Consider the following 15,853-nt stretch of genomic DNA (forward strand, 5'->3'; position numbering starts at 1 on the left):
AATGGGGGTTGAAGTAGCTCCAAACCTCGGTATCCCCGGGTATGCTGCTGCCTCCTTGCTGAGCAAATTCCCATTGTGGCCTGTGGCTCCTTTGCTTTGGAGCTGGGGCTGAGGGAGGGAACTGTGTCCCTGACACCATGAACCTTCTCCCCATGGCCATTCCTGGCTCCTGAGTGACTCTGCTCCACATGTCAGGAGCCTCTGTGCTGGCCAGCTTCATTCTGCATCTTCCAGTGGGCTCCTTTCTGCCTGTCTCAGCCCCCTGATCAGCCAGAGGGGTCTGTGCTCTACCACTGCAAACTGGAGTTACTCCGTCCTCCCTCCCCCAGGTGACTGAGCTGGGCCGCATTGCCAGCCACTACTACATCACCAACGAGACCGTGCAAACCTACAACCAGCTCCTGAAGCCCACCTTGAGTGAAATCGAGCTCTTCCGGGTCTTCTCCCTGTCCTCCGAGTTCAAGAACATCACTGTCCGGGAGGTACGGCACTGGGACGGGATGGGGAGGGGGCTTGCTCAGGCAGGAGAGGTGCTCCCAGGATCTTCTCTCCTGTCCCCTGGAGGGCTGCCGGGCTGGTTTCTCTGGTTCAGAGGGTTTGTATGCAGTGCCCCCAAGCTGGCTTCACCTCCCACCCCTTGTCTTCCCGCAGGAAGAGAAGCTGGAGCTCCAGAAGCTGCTGGAGCGGGTCCCAATTCCAGTGAAGGAGAGCATCGAGGAGCCCAGTGCCAAGGTGAGCTGCCCCTCTGCCCGCCCTCCTGGGAAGCCTGCCTCTGCGTGAGAGGAGAGCCCTGCGGCCCTGAACCCCTCCCTGCTTCTGTTCAGTGCTTTAGGGAATGCTTGGGCCTGTTGCCTGCCCCTTGTCCTCTTTGTGCAGTGTCCTGGACAGGAGCATGGGTTGCTTGAAAACTCTGAGCCAAGCACAGCCTGATGCTTCAGGAATGACTGGGCTTATTGTTTCCGGCTGGACTGCTTTCCTGCACTGGGGAGTGGGAAGGAACTGCAGTCTCTCCCCCCAGTACTGTTGTGCCAGCCCTGACCAGCTAGGAGCTCTTCCTCTCCTTCCACCCTTCTTCCCCAAAGATGCGAGGCTCTTAGCTGATACCCCATCAAGGCTTCGATCTAACTCCTGTTCTTGCTGTCTTTAGATCAATGTGCTCCTGCAGGCCTTTATCTCCCAGCTGAAGCTGGAAGGGTTTGCTCTGATGGCAGACATGGTGTACGTCACCCAGGTGAGTGGGAATTCACGTGGGTAGAAAATCTTCCACTGTCTTGGAATGACCCTGTCTGGGCCTCAGTACCCCAGGTTAATGCCTCCGTGCTTAATGTTCGTTAGTTGCCTTGATGACTAATAGGGCTATGAATTTGTAATGGGGGCTAATTCCTGTGAGGTGCTCATTAACATATGAATACATGAAAATAACTGCCGGCGAAAGCTAATTTATTTTGGAGAGAGATGACATCTGGGTCTTAGCTCTGCAACAGATCTTGAATCTGAAATATTGACAGATTAAGTCACCTTAACACACACCAAGTCGATGGCTGTAGTTGACCCAAGGATTGCTGGTCACATGGCTGGATGGTGGAGTAGGTGGGCTGGAGGAGCTATTTCCTCGATTGGGGTAGGAACAGGGCAGATAGTTGTGAATTGGAAATCTCCATAGCTTGATCCCCAGTGGCTGTTAAAACACACTGATCCCCCATGGGCTCTGACAGCTCTCTTGTGTCTCTGCCAGTCTGCTGGGCGGCTGATGCGTGCGATCTTTGAGATTGTCCTGAACCGTGGCTGGGCGCAGCTCACTGACAAGACTCTGAATCTCTGCAAGATGATTGACAAGCGCATGTAAGTGATGGCTCTGTGGTGCTCGGATTTCTGATGTGCCGTAGGCTTACCGCCTATAACCAAGGCAGGTGTCTGATCTGCCCTGGTGCACCCCTCACGTCCAGGTGCTCTGGTCAGAGAGGCTGGTGGCGACTGGGACCATAGTGAGTTCTCTACAGGTGATGACGTGTGAGAGAGTAACCTTAATTTCTGGGACAGCCTGGAAGCCAGCTGTGCTCTATGGCATTGACGTGGATGCACCTGCAGAGCTTGTCTCAGCAAGAGAAGCTGCTGTCTAGTGTGTCATATCCCAGGGCTCTTGGAGTCTGAAATCCATGTCCCATGAACGTGGAAGCCCTGTGATTGTAGGGAATGGGGGAGCACAGTCTCTGGGTTCAGGGGAATGACACTTACCCGAGTAGGGGGGAAACAAGCTGTGGTGGGTATGGTTGCTTGTAGCGGCACAGTTGAAAAGGCTGGCTTCTTTCTCGGTGCGGGAACGTAGGCACATGCCTATGGGTATCCTGATGGTGCTGGATATCCCCTTGCTAACTCCTGCGTCCCACTCATCCCCATAGGTGGCAGTCCATGTGCCCCCTGCGCCAGTTCAGGAAACTGCCTGAGGAGGTGGTGAAGAAAATCGAGAAGAAGAACTTCCCATTTGAACGTCTCTATGACCTGAATCACAATGAAATAGGTATGGGAAGGGGGACGTCTGTACCAAGGGGGGCTACTCATGGTCCCTGCATTCGAGCCGCTCATGGCTTTCGTCTGCCTTTGCTTTTCCCCTGCGGAAGCCCTGCACTAGCTGCAGCAATGCAGCGGGAGTTGGGTAGAGGCACTGCTCTTTCGCTTGTCAGCTCCATATCCTCCCAGAGCAAAGGATGTCAGGGGATTTTGACTGAGGGCAGCTCGCTTACTTCCCACATCAGCGGTCAGTGGCCAGGGGGTCACCAGTATAGTCAAATGTTGGCTGCATGTGTGTTCTCTCTGTGTGCTGTGTTGACTCTGGCCAGACGACAGGCTCCAATCACACTGCCCAATAAGCAGAGACTCTGTTCGTATTGAAGGAACTTGGTCAGGTTTATTATCGATGGAGCACAGTATTGGTGCCTTATATTCAGTTCATGTATGCCTGTGACAGTGGACGCAGCTCAGTTAGCAGTGGGATTTTCCCCTGTCCCTGTGAGACCCCTCTTTATATGCCAATACAAATAAGTACCATATTGTCCCTCCGATGTACCTGAGTGCTACCCATTGCCTTGTACCTTTAATCAGAACATCTCTATCATAGAATATCAGGGTTGGAAGGGACCTCAGGAGGTATCTAGTCCAAACCCCTGCTCAAAGCAGGACCAATCCCCAAATAGATTTTTGCTCCAGATCCCTAAATGACCCCCTCAAGGATTGAACTCTCAACCTTGGGTTTAGCAGGCCAGTGCTCAAACCACTGAGCTATCCCTCCATCATGCTGTCAACATGACCTGATCTTTAAGATAGGTCAGCATGTTCCTATTATCTGTAGGGGATGTGCCAAATCGGGATGTTCTGGTACCCCCCTTTTGGAATGTGTTTGCGTGTATATTCCTGTACCAGCACTACCTGGGAATGTGTGTTTCTGCAATATCAGCCTTGTGCTTGCCAGATTCTGTGAGCAGGGCCTGCCTCTTGCTCACAACTTAACTTGGCTTTATAGCAGCAAAGATTTGACCCTTACTTTAGCCTAGGCCTTTGACACAAGGCCTTATGTCTCAGGCCTTCTTTCTTCTATAACCTACCCCTAGATTCTGTCTCTGTTCGGTCATTGCCAGGCCTTAGCCTTTCCCTGGGACCAGATGGATGCACCTATTGCTGGATCTTGTTCATTGACTGTAAAGCACCTCAGAGCCCGGACACCCTTTTGTTTGTACAGGGCCTGGCACAGCAGGGGCTAGATGAGGGCCCATTGGTGCTACCACAATACAGATAACGTCCAGGGAATGGGTTTGGCCTGAGAGCAGTGCTGTGGGAACGAATGCCCTCAGATCACAATGCTCCAGATATGAAACAGCTGCTTCTCCTTCAGAATGCCATTGAATTGGGGAAGCACTAAGCGGGTGGGTCCATCCGCTTGCCCTGTCTCTTTCTCCAGTGCCGTCCATAACATTTATGTCCTGCGTTACAGGGGAGCTCATTCGGATGCCCAAGATGGGCAAGACGATCCACAAGTACGTTCATCTGTTCCCAAAGCTGGAGCTGTCGGTCCATCTCCAGCCCATCACCAGGTCCACCCTGAAAGTGGAGCTGACCATCACCCCTGACTTCCAGTGGGATGAGAAGGTGAGAGGCACCCCCGGAGACACGCAGTCTTGGCTGACCAGGTCATGTGGGAGGGCGGCAGCTTGATGGCAGATTGGAAAAGCTGTCATATTGTGAGCTGCTTGAGTCTGTCCATCCATTTAGCTTGAGAGAAGGTTAAAGGGTGACTTAAGCCGTTAAGTCCCTACATGGGGAAGGAAGACTTAATACGCCTCTGCTCTGGGATTTGTGGGGCCGGTTTCTGGCCTGTGCTATCCAGGAGCTCAGACTGGGGGAGCACAATCGTCCCTTCTGGCCTGGGAATGTGTGAAAATCCAGCTGTGCGGTGGGATGGCACCTGGGGAGCAGTGTTGCTCTGGAAGAGCTCTAGCCATGGGCTTGTGGGCAGGGGCCTGCGTGGCCAAGCTTGTCTGTGGCTGGCAGCCCCAGTGCAGGGCAGGTCAGAATGGGAGTGCTCTGGGTGCTATGCTGCTAAGCTCGCTGCTGTCATGCCCAGGTGCACGGCTCGTCGGAAGCCTTCTGGATCCTGGTGGAGGATGTGGACAGTGAAGTGATTCTGCACCACGAGTATTTCCTGCTGAAAGCCAAGTATGCCCAGGACGAGCATCTCATCACCTTCTTCGTGCCTGTGTTCGAGCCGCTGCCTCCGCAGTACTTCATCCGGGTGGTCTCAGACCGCTGGCTGTGTGAGTCTCCACCTGCCCGCTGGGCTGCGACGTTTTTGTACTGTATTGCAGGGGCTGTAGTGGGGGAAATGCTTTGCCAGCCAAGCAGTGGGGGCAGGTGGCCTCTGGAAGGATCTTTTTAGAAGGGAATTTGAACCTTCCCCTGAGGCCCACTGAACTGCACGTGGGATGGGTGGGACACCAGCTCTGACTTGTGCTTGGGACAGAGCACAGGTACCCGCCTCAGTCACTGGCTGGGGAGACCTGCTGCTGTGCATTGTGGGAGGAGAGTGTCACACCCAAGTTGGGCAGTGATGATGAATTGCTGGTGAGGAGTGGCAGCTGAGATCAGTCGGTAGCAAAGGATGGCTTGGCGTGGGGGGACGGGAGGAATGGGCTGGTGATCAGCCCTCCCAGAAGTGGAAGTATTTGCTTTGTGGGAGTTCAGTGCTAGGAGCTGGCATTTCCCCATGCTAGCAAGGTACTTGCTGAGGATCTCTCATTGCTGCAATGATCCCAGGCAGTCCTTGGCCCCACACCCCTGGGTGCTCAGACTCTCCAGTATGTCTGACACGGCTGTGGCTGATTCGCTGCACAAACTATTCTGATCCTCTTTTGTTTCCAGCCTGTGAGACGCAGCTGCCTGTGTCCTTTAGGCACCTGATTCTTCCCGAGAAATACCCCCCACCCACAGAGCTCCTGGACCTGCAGCCGCTGCCTGTGTCCGCTCTGCGTAACAGTGCTTTTGAGAGTCTCTACCAGGACAAGTTCCCCTTCTTCAACCCCATCCAGACCCAAGGTGGGTACTAGCCCAGCTCCCACCCCAAGCTGCTCCCTGCAGCAGAGTCCAACGTGAGCCCGGGACTGCTGAGAAGCAGGTGGCCCAGCTCCATGGTTTAGGGAGCGGGGGTGACTGATCCCCTGCATTAAATATCCTGCCTTCTGTCCCTGCCCCACGCCTTGGGAAAGAGCAGCCTGCTGGGCTCTGAACAATTGGCAAACCTTTCTGGCAAATGGAGGAGGCCGCGCCATGGTGATCAAAGGCCAAGACTGTACTTTGCCCTAGCCACGTTTTCACTTCCCAAATGATGCACCTGGGTAACAGGGGTGTCCGGAGCTAAGTAGCTAATACTCCTGGCAGGAGTGGAAGGGATTGTTTCAGGACTTCACCAGCCTCTAACTACTGGAGGTGGGGTTAAGAACGTGAGAACGGCCATACTCGGTGAGACCAAAGGTCCATCTAGCCCAGTGTCCTGCTAATAGCCATTGATGGACCTATCCTCCATGAAATTATCTAGTTCTTTTTTAACCCTGTTATGGTCTTGGCCTTTACAACATCCTCCGGCAAGGAGTTCCAGAGGTTGACTGTGCGCTGTGTGAAGAACTTCCTTTTATTTGTTTTAAACCTGCTGCCTATTAATTTCATTTGGTGACCCCTAGTTCTTGTGTTATGAGAAGGAGTAAATAACACGTCCTTATCTACTTTCTCCACACCAGTCATGATTTATAGACCTCAATCATACCTCCCCTTAGCCGTCTCTTTTCCAAGCTGAAAATTCCCAGTCTTGTTAATTTCTCCTTGTATGGAAGCCTTTCCATACCCCTAATCATTTTTGTTGCCCTTTTCTGAACCTTTTCCAATTCCAATATATCTTTATGGAGATGGGGCGACCATATCTGCACGCAGTATTCAAGGTGTGGGCATACCATGGATTTACATAGAGGCAATATAATATTTTCTGTCCTATTATCGATCCCTTTCTTAATGATTCCCAACATTCTGTTTGCTTTTTTGACTGCCACTGCACATTGAGTGGATATTTTCAGAGAACTCTCCACAATGAGGCCAAGATCTTTCTTGAGTGGTAACAGCTAATTTAGACCCCATCATTTGATATGTATAGTTGGGATTATGTTTTCCAATGTGCATCACTTTGCATTTATCCACATTAAATTTCATCTGCCATTTTGTTGCCTAGTCACCCAGTTTTGAGAGATCCATTTTGTAGCTCTTCACAGTCTGCTTGGGACTTAATTATCTTGAGTAGTTTTGTATCATCTGCAAATTTTGCCACCTCACCATTTCCCCCTTTCTCCAGATCATTTATGAATATGTTGACTAGGACTGGTCCCAGAACAGACCCCTGGGGGGACACCACTGGTTACCTATCTTCATTCCATAAGACACCCATGGGGGCAGATTACCCCACATCTGCCTGGTGGTGGAGATCCTTGCACCTTCCTCTGAAGCAACTGGTGTTGGCCTGTTTAGGAGAGAGACTGTGTTCTGATGTTAAAATGCTTCCCAGTGCCTGCCAAGTCAGCCTGGAAAGAGTCTGTGCTGTAATGCTCCTCCTGTGAGGAATTCCTGTTAGGTGTTTATGGTACTGCCCTGCTAGTGTGCCTTGGCCTGGCGGGACCTCCTCTGGGGTGATGGTGCCAGTCTGTCTGCGAGGGCTTTGGCCTGCCAGCGAGGAGGCCAGGGAAATGGGAACCTTGTCCTAGTTGCTCTGGGCTGAAATCCCCAAACCTCCTCTGGGCAGTGTGGCTCAGTGGTACTGCGGCAGTTGGGCTCCCTGGGATAACCAAGGGTTCTGTCTCTCGTCAGTGTTTAACACCGTCTATAACAGCGACGACAATGTGTTCGTGGGCGCCCCCACGGGGAGTGGCAAGACCATCTGTGCCGAGTTTGCCATCCTGAGGATGCTGCTGCAGAACTCAGAGGGGCGCTGTGTCTATATCACCCCCATGGAGGCCCTTGCTGAGCAGGTGAGTCCCCACAGCCCTGTCTCCTGGGTGTGGGTTCGATTCCTCCCCTGGCCCATGTGCTGGGCCAACTCCCAGCTCCCCAGGAGAAGGTGTGGGGGCTTCTGTCTCTCTGCTCCCCTGCTTGTACTCTGCTGTCCTGTCCCTTCCCTCCCTCCAAATGTCCCTGTGACCTCAAGGGAGTGCAAGGAAACTCCGGGGCGATCTCAGCCAAGGGCTCTGACCCAGGGCTAATGGCCATGCCTGCTGTGCCCTGGCAGGTCTTCCTCGACTGGTACGAGAAGTTCCAGGAGCGGCTCGGTAAGAAAGTGGTCCTGCTGACGGGGGAGACCAGCACGGATCTCAAGCTGCTGGGCAAGGGTAACATCATCATCAGTACCCCCGAGAAGTGGGACATCCTGTCCCGGCGCTGGAAGCAGCGCAAGAACGTCCAGAATGTCAACCTCTTCATCGTGGACGAAGTGCACCTCATCGGGGGCGAGAATGGGGTAGGAGGCCGAGGGGGCTGGGCTGCCTGGATGTGCCAGGGGAGGCCCACCGGCTCCTTTCTCTGGGCTGCCCCATATCTCAGCCCGGAGTGGTGCCCAGAGAAAGGGGTCGGGGGAGCTAGACCACCAGGGTGGCTAATCTCATCCCTGCTGCATGATGTACCGGGACAAAAAGCTGTTCCAGGACTACACCCTGGAGTGAAGTCCTGCTGGGAGCGGACCCCTGGCACTTAAAGGCCAGCAGCTACAGGGCTAAGCAGGGGACGAGATTGGGTCTGAAAGGCCAGTGGAGATGGGGAGGAAGAGGTAAATCCTGCAGCTGGCTCGGAGCTGGGGATCTCCACAGAGGCCATGGGAGCCCGGGACAGCCCTTCTGCAGCACAGTCATCGCTGAGTGGCTGCTTGGTGCAGGGGCTGGGGAGAGGGCTCAGGCTGACGGGTGCCCCCCACCCCCCTGCTGTAACCTGCCCATGTGTCCATCCGCAGCCTGTACTGGAGGTGATCTGTTCCCGGATGCGCTACATCTCCTCCCAGATCGAGCGGCCCATCCGCATCGTGGCCCTCAGCTCCTCACTGTCCAACGCTAAGGATGTCGCTCACTGGCTGGGCTGCAGCGCCACGTCGACCTTCAACTTTCACCCCAACGTGCGCCCCGTGCCCCTGGAGCTGCACATTCAGGTAGGGACCCGGGAGGAGACCCCCCACCCCAGAGTTTCAGTTGGGGGCTTCACCATTCACTGCCGGCTCCTCTCTTCTACTCAGGGCTTCAACATCAGCCACACGCAGACCCGCCTGCTGTCCATGGCCAAGCCTGTCTATCATGCCATCATGAAGCACTCCCCCAAAAAGCCAGTCATCGTCTTTGTCCCGTCCCGCAAGCAGACGCGCCTCACGGCCATAGACATCCTCACCACCTGTGCCTCCGATGTGCAGAGGCAGAGGTACTTTGGCTGGGGAGGTCGGGGGAGGAGGACTGGGCGGGCATTCGGGGTTTTCTCCCATGTTTCTTCTGACTCTTCCCAGTGGAGAGGCCCATGGGAGTGAGGAGAACATGTCCTGATCACTTGTGGTCTCTGAACGTGCTTGTGATCGGTCCCACTGGCCTGACGATTCTTAGAGCCACTGTCTCCCTGACCCCCACCTGCATGTTCAGCCACAGCACTTCATCTTCCCTCTCTGTGCCGGACTCCTGTGTGCTGTTAAAAAGCCGCTGTGTTCCATCCCAGAGGTGGCTGCCTTTCAGGCTGGGTTAAGTGACCCGTGTGGGTCTCATCTAACTCCCCCAGGGGGCGCGGAGCTAGGCACAGACCCTGTGAGGCGGGTGTGTTACGTTAACCTCCTATATCAACAGGGAAATGAAGGCATACAGGTGAAATGACGTAATGCGGGGCCGTAGTCAGCTGCTGAACCAGCACCTGAACCCAGGTGTCGGGCTCCTGGTCCCCTGCTCTAAAGGCTCCAGCTCCGAGAGCTGGGAATGGCCCTGCTGCCTACTCTAGCCAGTTGATCTCACTGAAGGGGTGTGAGAACATGGTGCCTATGTGTGAGCGCTGCTTCAGGGCGGGTGGGGCTCTTGGGTGGGCCCTGACAGCTCCTCCCCGCAGGTTCCTGCACTGCACAGAGAAGGACTTGGGGCCATACTTGGACAAGCTGAGCGACGGCACCCTCAAGGAGACGCTGCTTAACGGCGTTGGCTACCTACACGAGGGGCTGACAGCCATGGAACGGCGCGTGGTGGAGCAGCTGTTCGGCTCTGGTAAAGGGAGCAAGCGGGGGCGCGAGCTGCCACACGGTGCTGTCAGCCCCACCCTGGAGGTGGTGGCCTGCAAAAGCCACAGTGGCAGAGCTATGGAGAGACCCCTGGGAGTCTGGACTCCCAGCCCTGTGCTCACTTGCTGGATCCTTCTGTCTCCTCCTCGTGACCCATTGCGCCATGACGGCTTTACCCCCAAACTCCAGCACTGCTGCAGGGGCGCTCATGCTGCTTGCAGGGGACAGTGAGGTGCTGCTGCTCAGTGCAGAGGTTGGCCCTGGGCCTAAGAGCCAAGGGCCCATGTCAGGTCCCTACCCCCGTCTCAAATGGGTGTTCATGCACTGCCACAGCGTCAGCTTGCTTCCCTCTGCCCAAGGTTTGCTTGTGAAACATCTGGCAGCTTTCTTGCTGACTGCTCCTTGCTCACCCTTAGGTGCTGTCCAGGTGGTGGTGGCCTCTCGAAGCCTGTGCTGGGGCATGAACGTTGCTGCTCACCTGGTGATCATCATGGACACTCAGTACTATAATGGCAAGATTCATGCGTGAGTATCCCTGAGCCTACAGTAGGCGGGTGGAGGAGGGAGTGGCTGGTGAATGAGGAATTGTCCTGAGGTGCCCTGCCCCTCTCTGGCCGTCAGGGGTCTCAGACACTGCCAGTGATGGGACACTTTCTCCTTTGTCTCAGGTATGTGGATTACCCCATCTATGATGTGCTGCAGATGGTGGGCCATGCCAATCGCCCCCTGCAGGATGACGAGGGGCGCTGCGTTATTATGTGCCAGGGATCCAAGAAGGTGAGTGAAGCAAGGGGCATGTGTGTGTTGCACCTCCCAGCTAGGGCACGGATTCCCTATCCCAGCTCTGGTCAGATTGGCCCAATCCTCCATCCTGGGAACAGACTAACTTGGCACAAATGCTGCAGTGGGCAAAACCCCATGCCCTACTATCGTACCTCTGCCCCCCGGCACTTTACAAACCAGACCTCTGCCATCATTTCTGGGGGCGAGGGGCAGTGCTCAGTGCTGCAGCCTGGCTTAGGATGGGTGCACTGTCTCCACCATAGTCCCATTGGAGAGGGAAAGTCATTCCCCAAAGGGCACTGACCCCCGCATTCCGAACACCTCCACCCTTTCGGACTTGTTTCCTGGGCTGGTGCATGGTCTGCAGCTCCTCCTCTGACTCCACGCGTGAGCTCCTGGAGCTCTCCAGGACCTGGCTGGCTGTGCTGCTCCAGTGTGCCACCGAAGAGGGATGCTCTTGGGTGGGGGTGAATCTGTCCAAAGCGGAAGGGGTCACTTTCTCCTGAGTTTCACACCTGCTTTGCCTGGTTCCATTCTCCCTGCTGCAGGATTTCTTCAAGAAGTTCCTGTACGAGCCCCTCCCGGTGGAGTCGCACCTGGATCACTGCATGCACGACCACTTTAATGCTGAGATTGTCACCAAGACCATCGAGAACAAGCAGGACGCTGTGGACTACCTCACCTGGACCTTCCTGTACCGCAGGATGACCCAGAACCCCAACTACTACAACCTGCAAGGTGAGCTGCGCGAGACGGAGGAAGCTGATCGTGTTGGGATGGGGCTGGCATTTTTAGCACCAACCCGTTCTCTCTGGCTGGCTTAGGCACTGGTGACAGGGCAGCATTGCAAAGCCCCTCTGCTGTGCTGCCTTGTCTGATCTACCTCTTGTGTTTGCAGGGGTGTCTCACAGACACTTGTCCGACCACCTGTCCGAGCTGGTGGAGCAGACCCTCAGTGACCTGGAGCAGTCCAAGTGCATCAGCATTGAGGACGAGATGGACGTGGCGCCCCTCAACCTAGGGATGATCGCAGCATATTACTACATTAACTACACCACGATCGGTAAGGGACCCCCCCGGGAAGGCAGCGCATATTGCTGCTCCTGGCCTGGAAGGGAGAGCAGTGAACTCTCACTTCCTCCAATGGAGACGGGGGCGGTGTTGGCCTGCCAGCCCTGCAGAGCCCCCATCCTGGTGGGCGGGGGTCACAGCTGGTGGGGGCTGCACTCTCGCTGATGCTGCATAGAAAGATCTGTTCCTGGGACACTTGATTCTGTGCCTCTAAGCCAGCCCAGCAGCAGATGGATCTGTTCCCAGACAACTGGGGTCACCTGCTGCTGCCGGGCTCCCCCTGACCCATCTCCCTGCTTTGGCTTCCCTAGAGCTGTTCAGCATGTCTCTGAATGCCAAGACCAAGGTGCGAGGGCTGATTGAAATCATCTCCAACGCTGCTGAGTACGAGAACATCCCTATCAGGCACCACGAGGATAACCTCCTGCGGCAGGTGAATGCCAGGCTTCATGCCCAGCGGCCTAGATTCTAGGTCTAACCTAGATCAGTGACGAGCTGCTCGCTCAGACACTTGAACAATGGGGTTGTCTCAGACCGTGCAGGGGCAGCTGTCCGCATTGATGAGGACCCTGTTATCTGGTGGTGCTGTGGTCCTTTGGCTGTCAGTAGTTGCTAGGGTAGTCAGGAGAGTCTCTCTGGGGACCTGTTCCTCTGGGTGAGGTGCAGTAGGTTATGTAGCTTACTTGGCACTAGGATACAGCCTAGCAAAGGCACCGGGGGAAGCTGGATCTAGTTGTTGCAGCACGGGATGGATCACGGATGTAGGCTCTGCTTGGCTGTGCCAGGCTCTCTGCTTCAAATGGCCAAAGAGCCAACTTGGCTTCTCTCTCTCTCTCTCTCTCTCTTCCCAGCTGGCGCAGAAAGTCCCTCATAAACTGAATAACCCCAAGTTCAACGACCCCCACGTCAAGACCAACCTGCTGCTGCAGGCTCACCTGTCCCGCATGCAGCTGAGCGCTGAGCTGCAGTCCGACACGGAGGAGATCCTCAGCAAGGTGTGGGGGGAGGCGGTGTCCACAGTGCTTGAGGTGGGGTGGGTGCTCAGTGGGGCTCTTTCAGAGCTTAGAACTGAGTTGAGTGGTCAGGCTCATAACTACTGCCTTCCTGGGGGCAGGAGGAGGAGCTTCCTCTCCTGGGGGTGTGGCTGGCATGTGCAGAGGGGCTGGGGGTTGAGCTAGTTGATATGTGTCCCTGTACTGCACTCCTTGCCATTCCCCGCATGACGGCTCTCTCCCGTCCAGGCGATTCGCTTGATCCAGGCCTGCGTGGACGTTCTGTCCAGCAACGGCTGGCTCAGCCCGGCCCTGGCGGCCATGGAGCTGGCCCAGATGGTTACCCAGGCCATGTGGTCAAAGGACTCATACCTGAAGCAGCTGCCTCACTTCACTTCGGAGCACATCAAGCGCTGCACGGATAAGGTAAGAGTGGGGGAGGGGGACTGGGGAGTTCTGAGTGGGGGCGCCCTGGAGCCTGGCTAGATGCAGACGGCTGCCCTTGGTTTTGCAAAATGGGTTAAACGTTTTTGCTGCACCGGCTGCATTTCAGCCGATACGTGGGTAACCCCTTCCCGTGTTGCTCCAGCCCTGGCCTTTTAGGGTGGAGAGCACCACGCTCTTGGTGCTGGTGCCACAGGCTGCAGTTGAAGCCTGGTGCTGGCTCTCTGCCCGGTGTAGGGAGTTGGCGCAGGCTGTGTTCTTGGCACTGCAGGCAGCACAGGGGGTGTTCTAAAGCCTGAGGGTTTGCTCAGTGCCTGCACTGTGTGCGCTTCGTTGCAGGGGGTAGAGAGTGTGTTTGACATCATGGAGATGGAGGACGAGGACCGCAACGGCCTGCTGCAGCTCTCCGACGCCCAGATCGCTGACGTGGCCCGTTTCTGCAACCGATACCCTAACATCGAGCTTTCCTACGAGGTGGTGGAGAAGGAGAGTATCCGCAGGTGAGCTGGGAGCTGCCTGCAGCGAGTGTTGGGGAAGGGATAGGCAGAGTCATTGGCATCCCTAGGTGCCGAATCCAGGCGCAGGGGAGGCAGCGGGACCTTGCTTACCTCTTGTTTCTATCTGCAGCGGAGGGCCGGTGGTGGTGCTGGTGCAGCTGGAGCGAGAGGAGGAGGTTACGGGACCTGTCATTGCTCCCCTCTTCCCCCAGGTATGTTGGCGTGCTTGCGGAGGGAACTGCTGCTTTTGTAGCTGTGACCGGCTGAGCCACCTGACAGCTAGAATGGGGCTGGGGCAGCCGAGATCCCCACAGACCCCCTGGAACGGGGGTCTGGCCGGGGTTCCTGAGCCAGCCTGGGAAGCCCCTGTTAGCTGGCGTGCTGGGGGAGCCGTAGTGCTGCCGAGCACTGGGCCCTCGAGCAGGATGACTGTCTCTAGGCTCCTTGCTGGCTAGCCTGGTTGTAACTGCAGGGAGGGGAGGTGGAACATAGCTAGGGGAGCATCTCCCTCCCTTGCAGGCAGGGACTGTTAACCACTGATTGTTTCCTCTGCAGAAACGCGAGGAGGGCTGGTGGGTAGTGATCGGCGACTCCAAATCCAACAGCCTCATCTCCATCAAGAGGCTGACTCTTCAGCAGAAGGCCAAGGTGAGCTGTGGTGTGGAGGGAAGGGGACTTCGTGCAGCCCTGCTGCGGGGGTATTGCCACTTCCGGGCTGCCTGCCAGCAGGGTCCCTGGCAGTAGGCGGGTGCTAGATGGAACCAGCCTGTGACATTCCACTGTCATTTCAGTGCCCCTGAGAAGGGCAGTCGTGAAGTGGCACACAGCTGTAGTGTGCTCGGAGGCTGCCTGGCTTAGCGCCCGATGCAGCCCTGCGAGTGAGGGCTGGGAATTGCGACTCGTACACACAGGCTCGCATGCATATTAATAGCAGTGTAGCCATGGCCAGGGAGGCACGACCTGAGAACGAGGGTGTCTTGGTTCTGCCACTACCTCAGTGTGACCTTGGGCAAGTTGCAACCCCCCCACCTCAGTTTTCCCATTTCACCTGGGGCTGATGCCTAGCTCACAGGGAGTGTGGATTCTGACCCACAGGGCATGTTGTCCTGTACGCTAGTGACACAAGATCTGAGCCCCTGGGAAGCCCAGTCTCCTGCCCAGCACTAGCTCCTCTGCCCAGCCAACAGCTCACAAACACCTTTGTTTGTTTAGGTGAAACTGGATTTTGTGGCCCCAGCCACAGGCGCCCACAACTACACCCTCTACTTCATGAGTGACGCCTACATGGGCTGTGACCAGGAGTATAAATTCAGCGTGGATGTGAAGGAGGCAGAGAGCGACAGCGACTCGGACTGAGCTGGGCCTTAGCCAGAGCTGGCCCGGGCCTCCCTGCCCGGTAGCGGAGACCTGGGCACAGCTGAGGCATCCCCAGTGGTTCCAAGGGAACAGTGTGTACAGCTCTGGCATTTCTTTTAATGTGTCCGTGTGAGTGTGGAGGCAGCACTGGGCCCTTCCTCCTGTGTAGTGGGGCAACCTGGCCTGTTTAAATCATAACCTCCCATGCAGTTCTGAGCTGCCCCATTCCTCACTGCTGCTGGGGCCAGTAGCACCGGCGAGGACAGCACGTGGTGTGCGCAGGAGACTCCTCATCTCACTGAACCTGTGTTTTTAGATGCCGATGCCTGTGGCTAAGCAGCCAAGCTTTGTACAGTGGTTTTAGAGGGGGGCTGGGCCAAGGGCCTTGGCCTCAATAAAGCTCTTTAGAAACAACCTCCAGTCCCTGGTGTCCTGCAGAATAGCTCGCTGGGGTGGGTGAGTGTGTGATATCCTGGATTGTTCCTCTGTTGCCTGGAGCCTCCATGCCCAGGCACTGGCTGTTGGGAGGAATTCTGCCTAGCACAGAGGGCATGAGCAGCATCCCTGCCCCAGAGCTCTTCCACTTCCTCAGAGGCCCCTCTCAGCACACTCTTGTGGGGGACTTGCTCATGCCTGAAGCTGAGTCTTTCCTTCCTCCCTCAGTGGTTCTGGCCCTGTATCCCTGACTCTGTCTCCCAGCTGGGGACTGGAGCTGTCCTCTCATTCAGTTCTGCGTTTCCTAGCCCTATGGCAGCAGCTCCAGCCCTGCTCCCCTGCCAGTAATGGCTGCTGGGAGCAGAAGTGATGGAGTGGCTGTATCACAAGTAAGACACCTGGGCTCCATTCCTAGCTGTGCCCCTGCTCTGCCCCACGTGTAAAACAGGGAGAACTTGCCTTTGCAA

At 56.0% G+C, this 15,853-nt stretch overlaps 1 protein-coding gene across 1 annotated transcript in view; it reads left to right on the top strand.

The window, feature by feature from the left end:
- Positions 1-15,365, top strand: part of SNRNP200 (small nuclear ribonucleoprotein U5 subunit 200) — a 39,090-nt gene extending 23,725 nt beyond the window's left edge. The window contains exons 22-45 of the mRNA XM_032763362.2: positions 330-482; positions 652-732; positions 1,148-1,231; positions 1,736-1,842; positions 2,400-2,518; positions 3,986-4,140; positions 4,616-4,805; positions 5,410-5,583; positions 7,393-7,553; positions 7,811-8,038; positions 8,525-8,716; positions 8,801-8,979; positions 9,643-9,794; positions 10,225-10,333; positions 10,477-10,585; positions 11,140-11,329; positions 11,490-11,654; positions 11,974-12,095; positions 12,514-12,657; positions 12,904-13,080; positions 13,438-13,598; positions 13,726-13,807; positions 14,151-14,243; positions 14,808-15,365. Coding sequence (XP_032619253.1) covers positions 330-482; positions 652-732; positions 1,148-1,231; positions 1,736-1,842; positions 2,400-2,518; positions 3,986-4,140; positions 4,616-4,805; positions 5,410-5,583; positions 7,393-7,553; positions 7,811-8,038; positions 8,525-8,716; positions 8,801-8,979; positions 9,643-9,794; positions 10,225-10,333; positions 10,477-10,585; positions 11,140-11,329; positions 11,490-11,654; positions 11,974-12,095; positions 12,514-12,657; positions 12,904-13,080; positions 13,438-13,598; positions 13,726-13,807; positions 14,151-14,243; positions 14,808-14,951 — 3,471 coding nt within the window. The 3' untranslated portion in view covers positions 14,952-15,365. The remainder of the gene's footprint in view (positions 1-329; positions 483-651; positions 733-1,147; positions 1,232-1,735; positions 1,843-2,399; positions 2,519-3,985; positions 4,141-4,615; positions 4,806-5,409; positions 5,584-7,392; positions 7,554-7,810; positions 8,039-8,524; positions 8,717-8,800; positions 8,980-9,642; positions 9,795-10,224; positions 10,334-10,476; positions 10,586-11,139; positions 11,330-11,489; positions 11,655-11,973; positions 12,096-12,513; positions 12,658-12,903; positions 13,081-13,437; positions 13,599-13,725; positions 13,808-14,150; positions 14,244-14,807) is intronic.
- Positions 15,366-15,853: the final 488 nt, after the last annotated feature.

Source organism: Chelonoidis abingdonii, chromosome 2, assembly GCF_003597395.2.
Source record: "Chelonoidis abingdonii isolate Lonesome George chromosome 2, CheloAbing_2.0, whole genome shotgun sequence".
Taxonomy (NCBI): domain Eukaryota; kingdom Metazoa; phylum Chordata; order Testudines; family Testudinidae; genus Chelonoidis; species Chelonoidis abingdonii.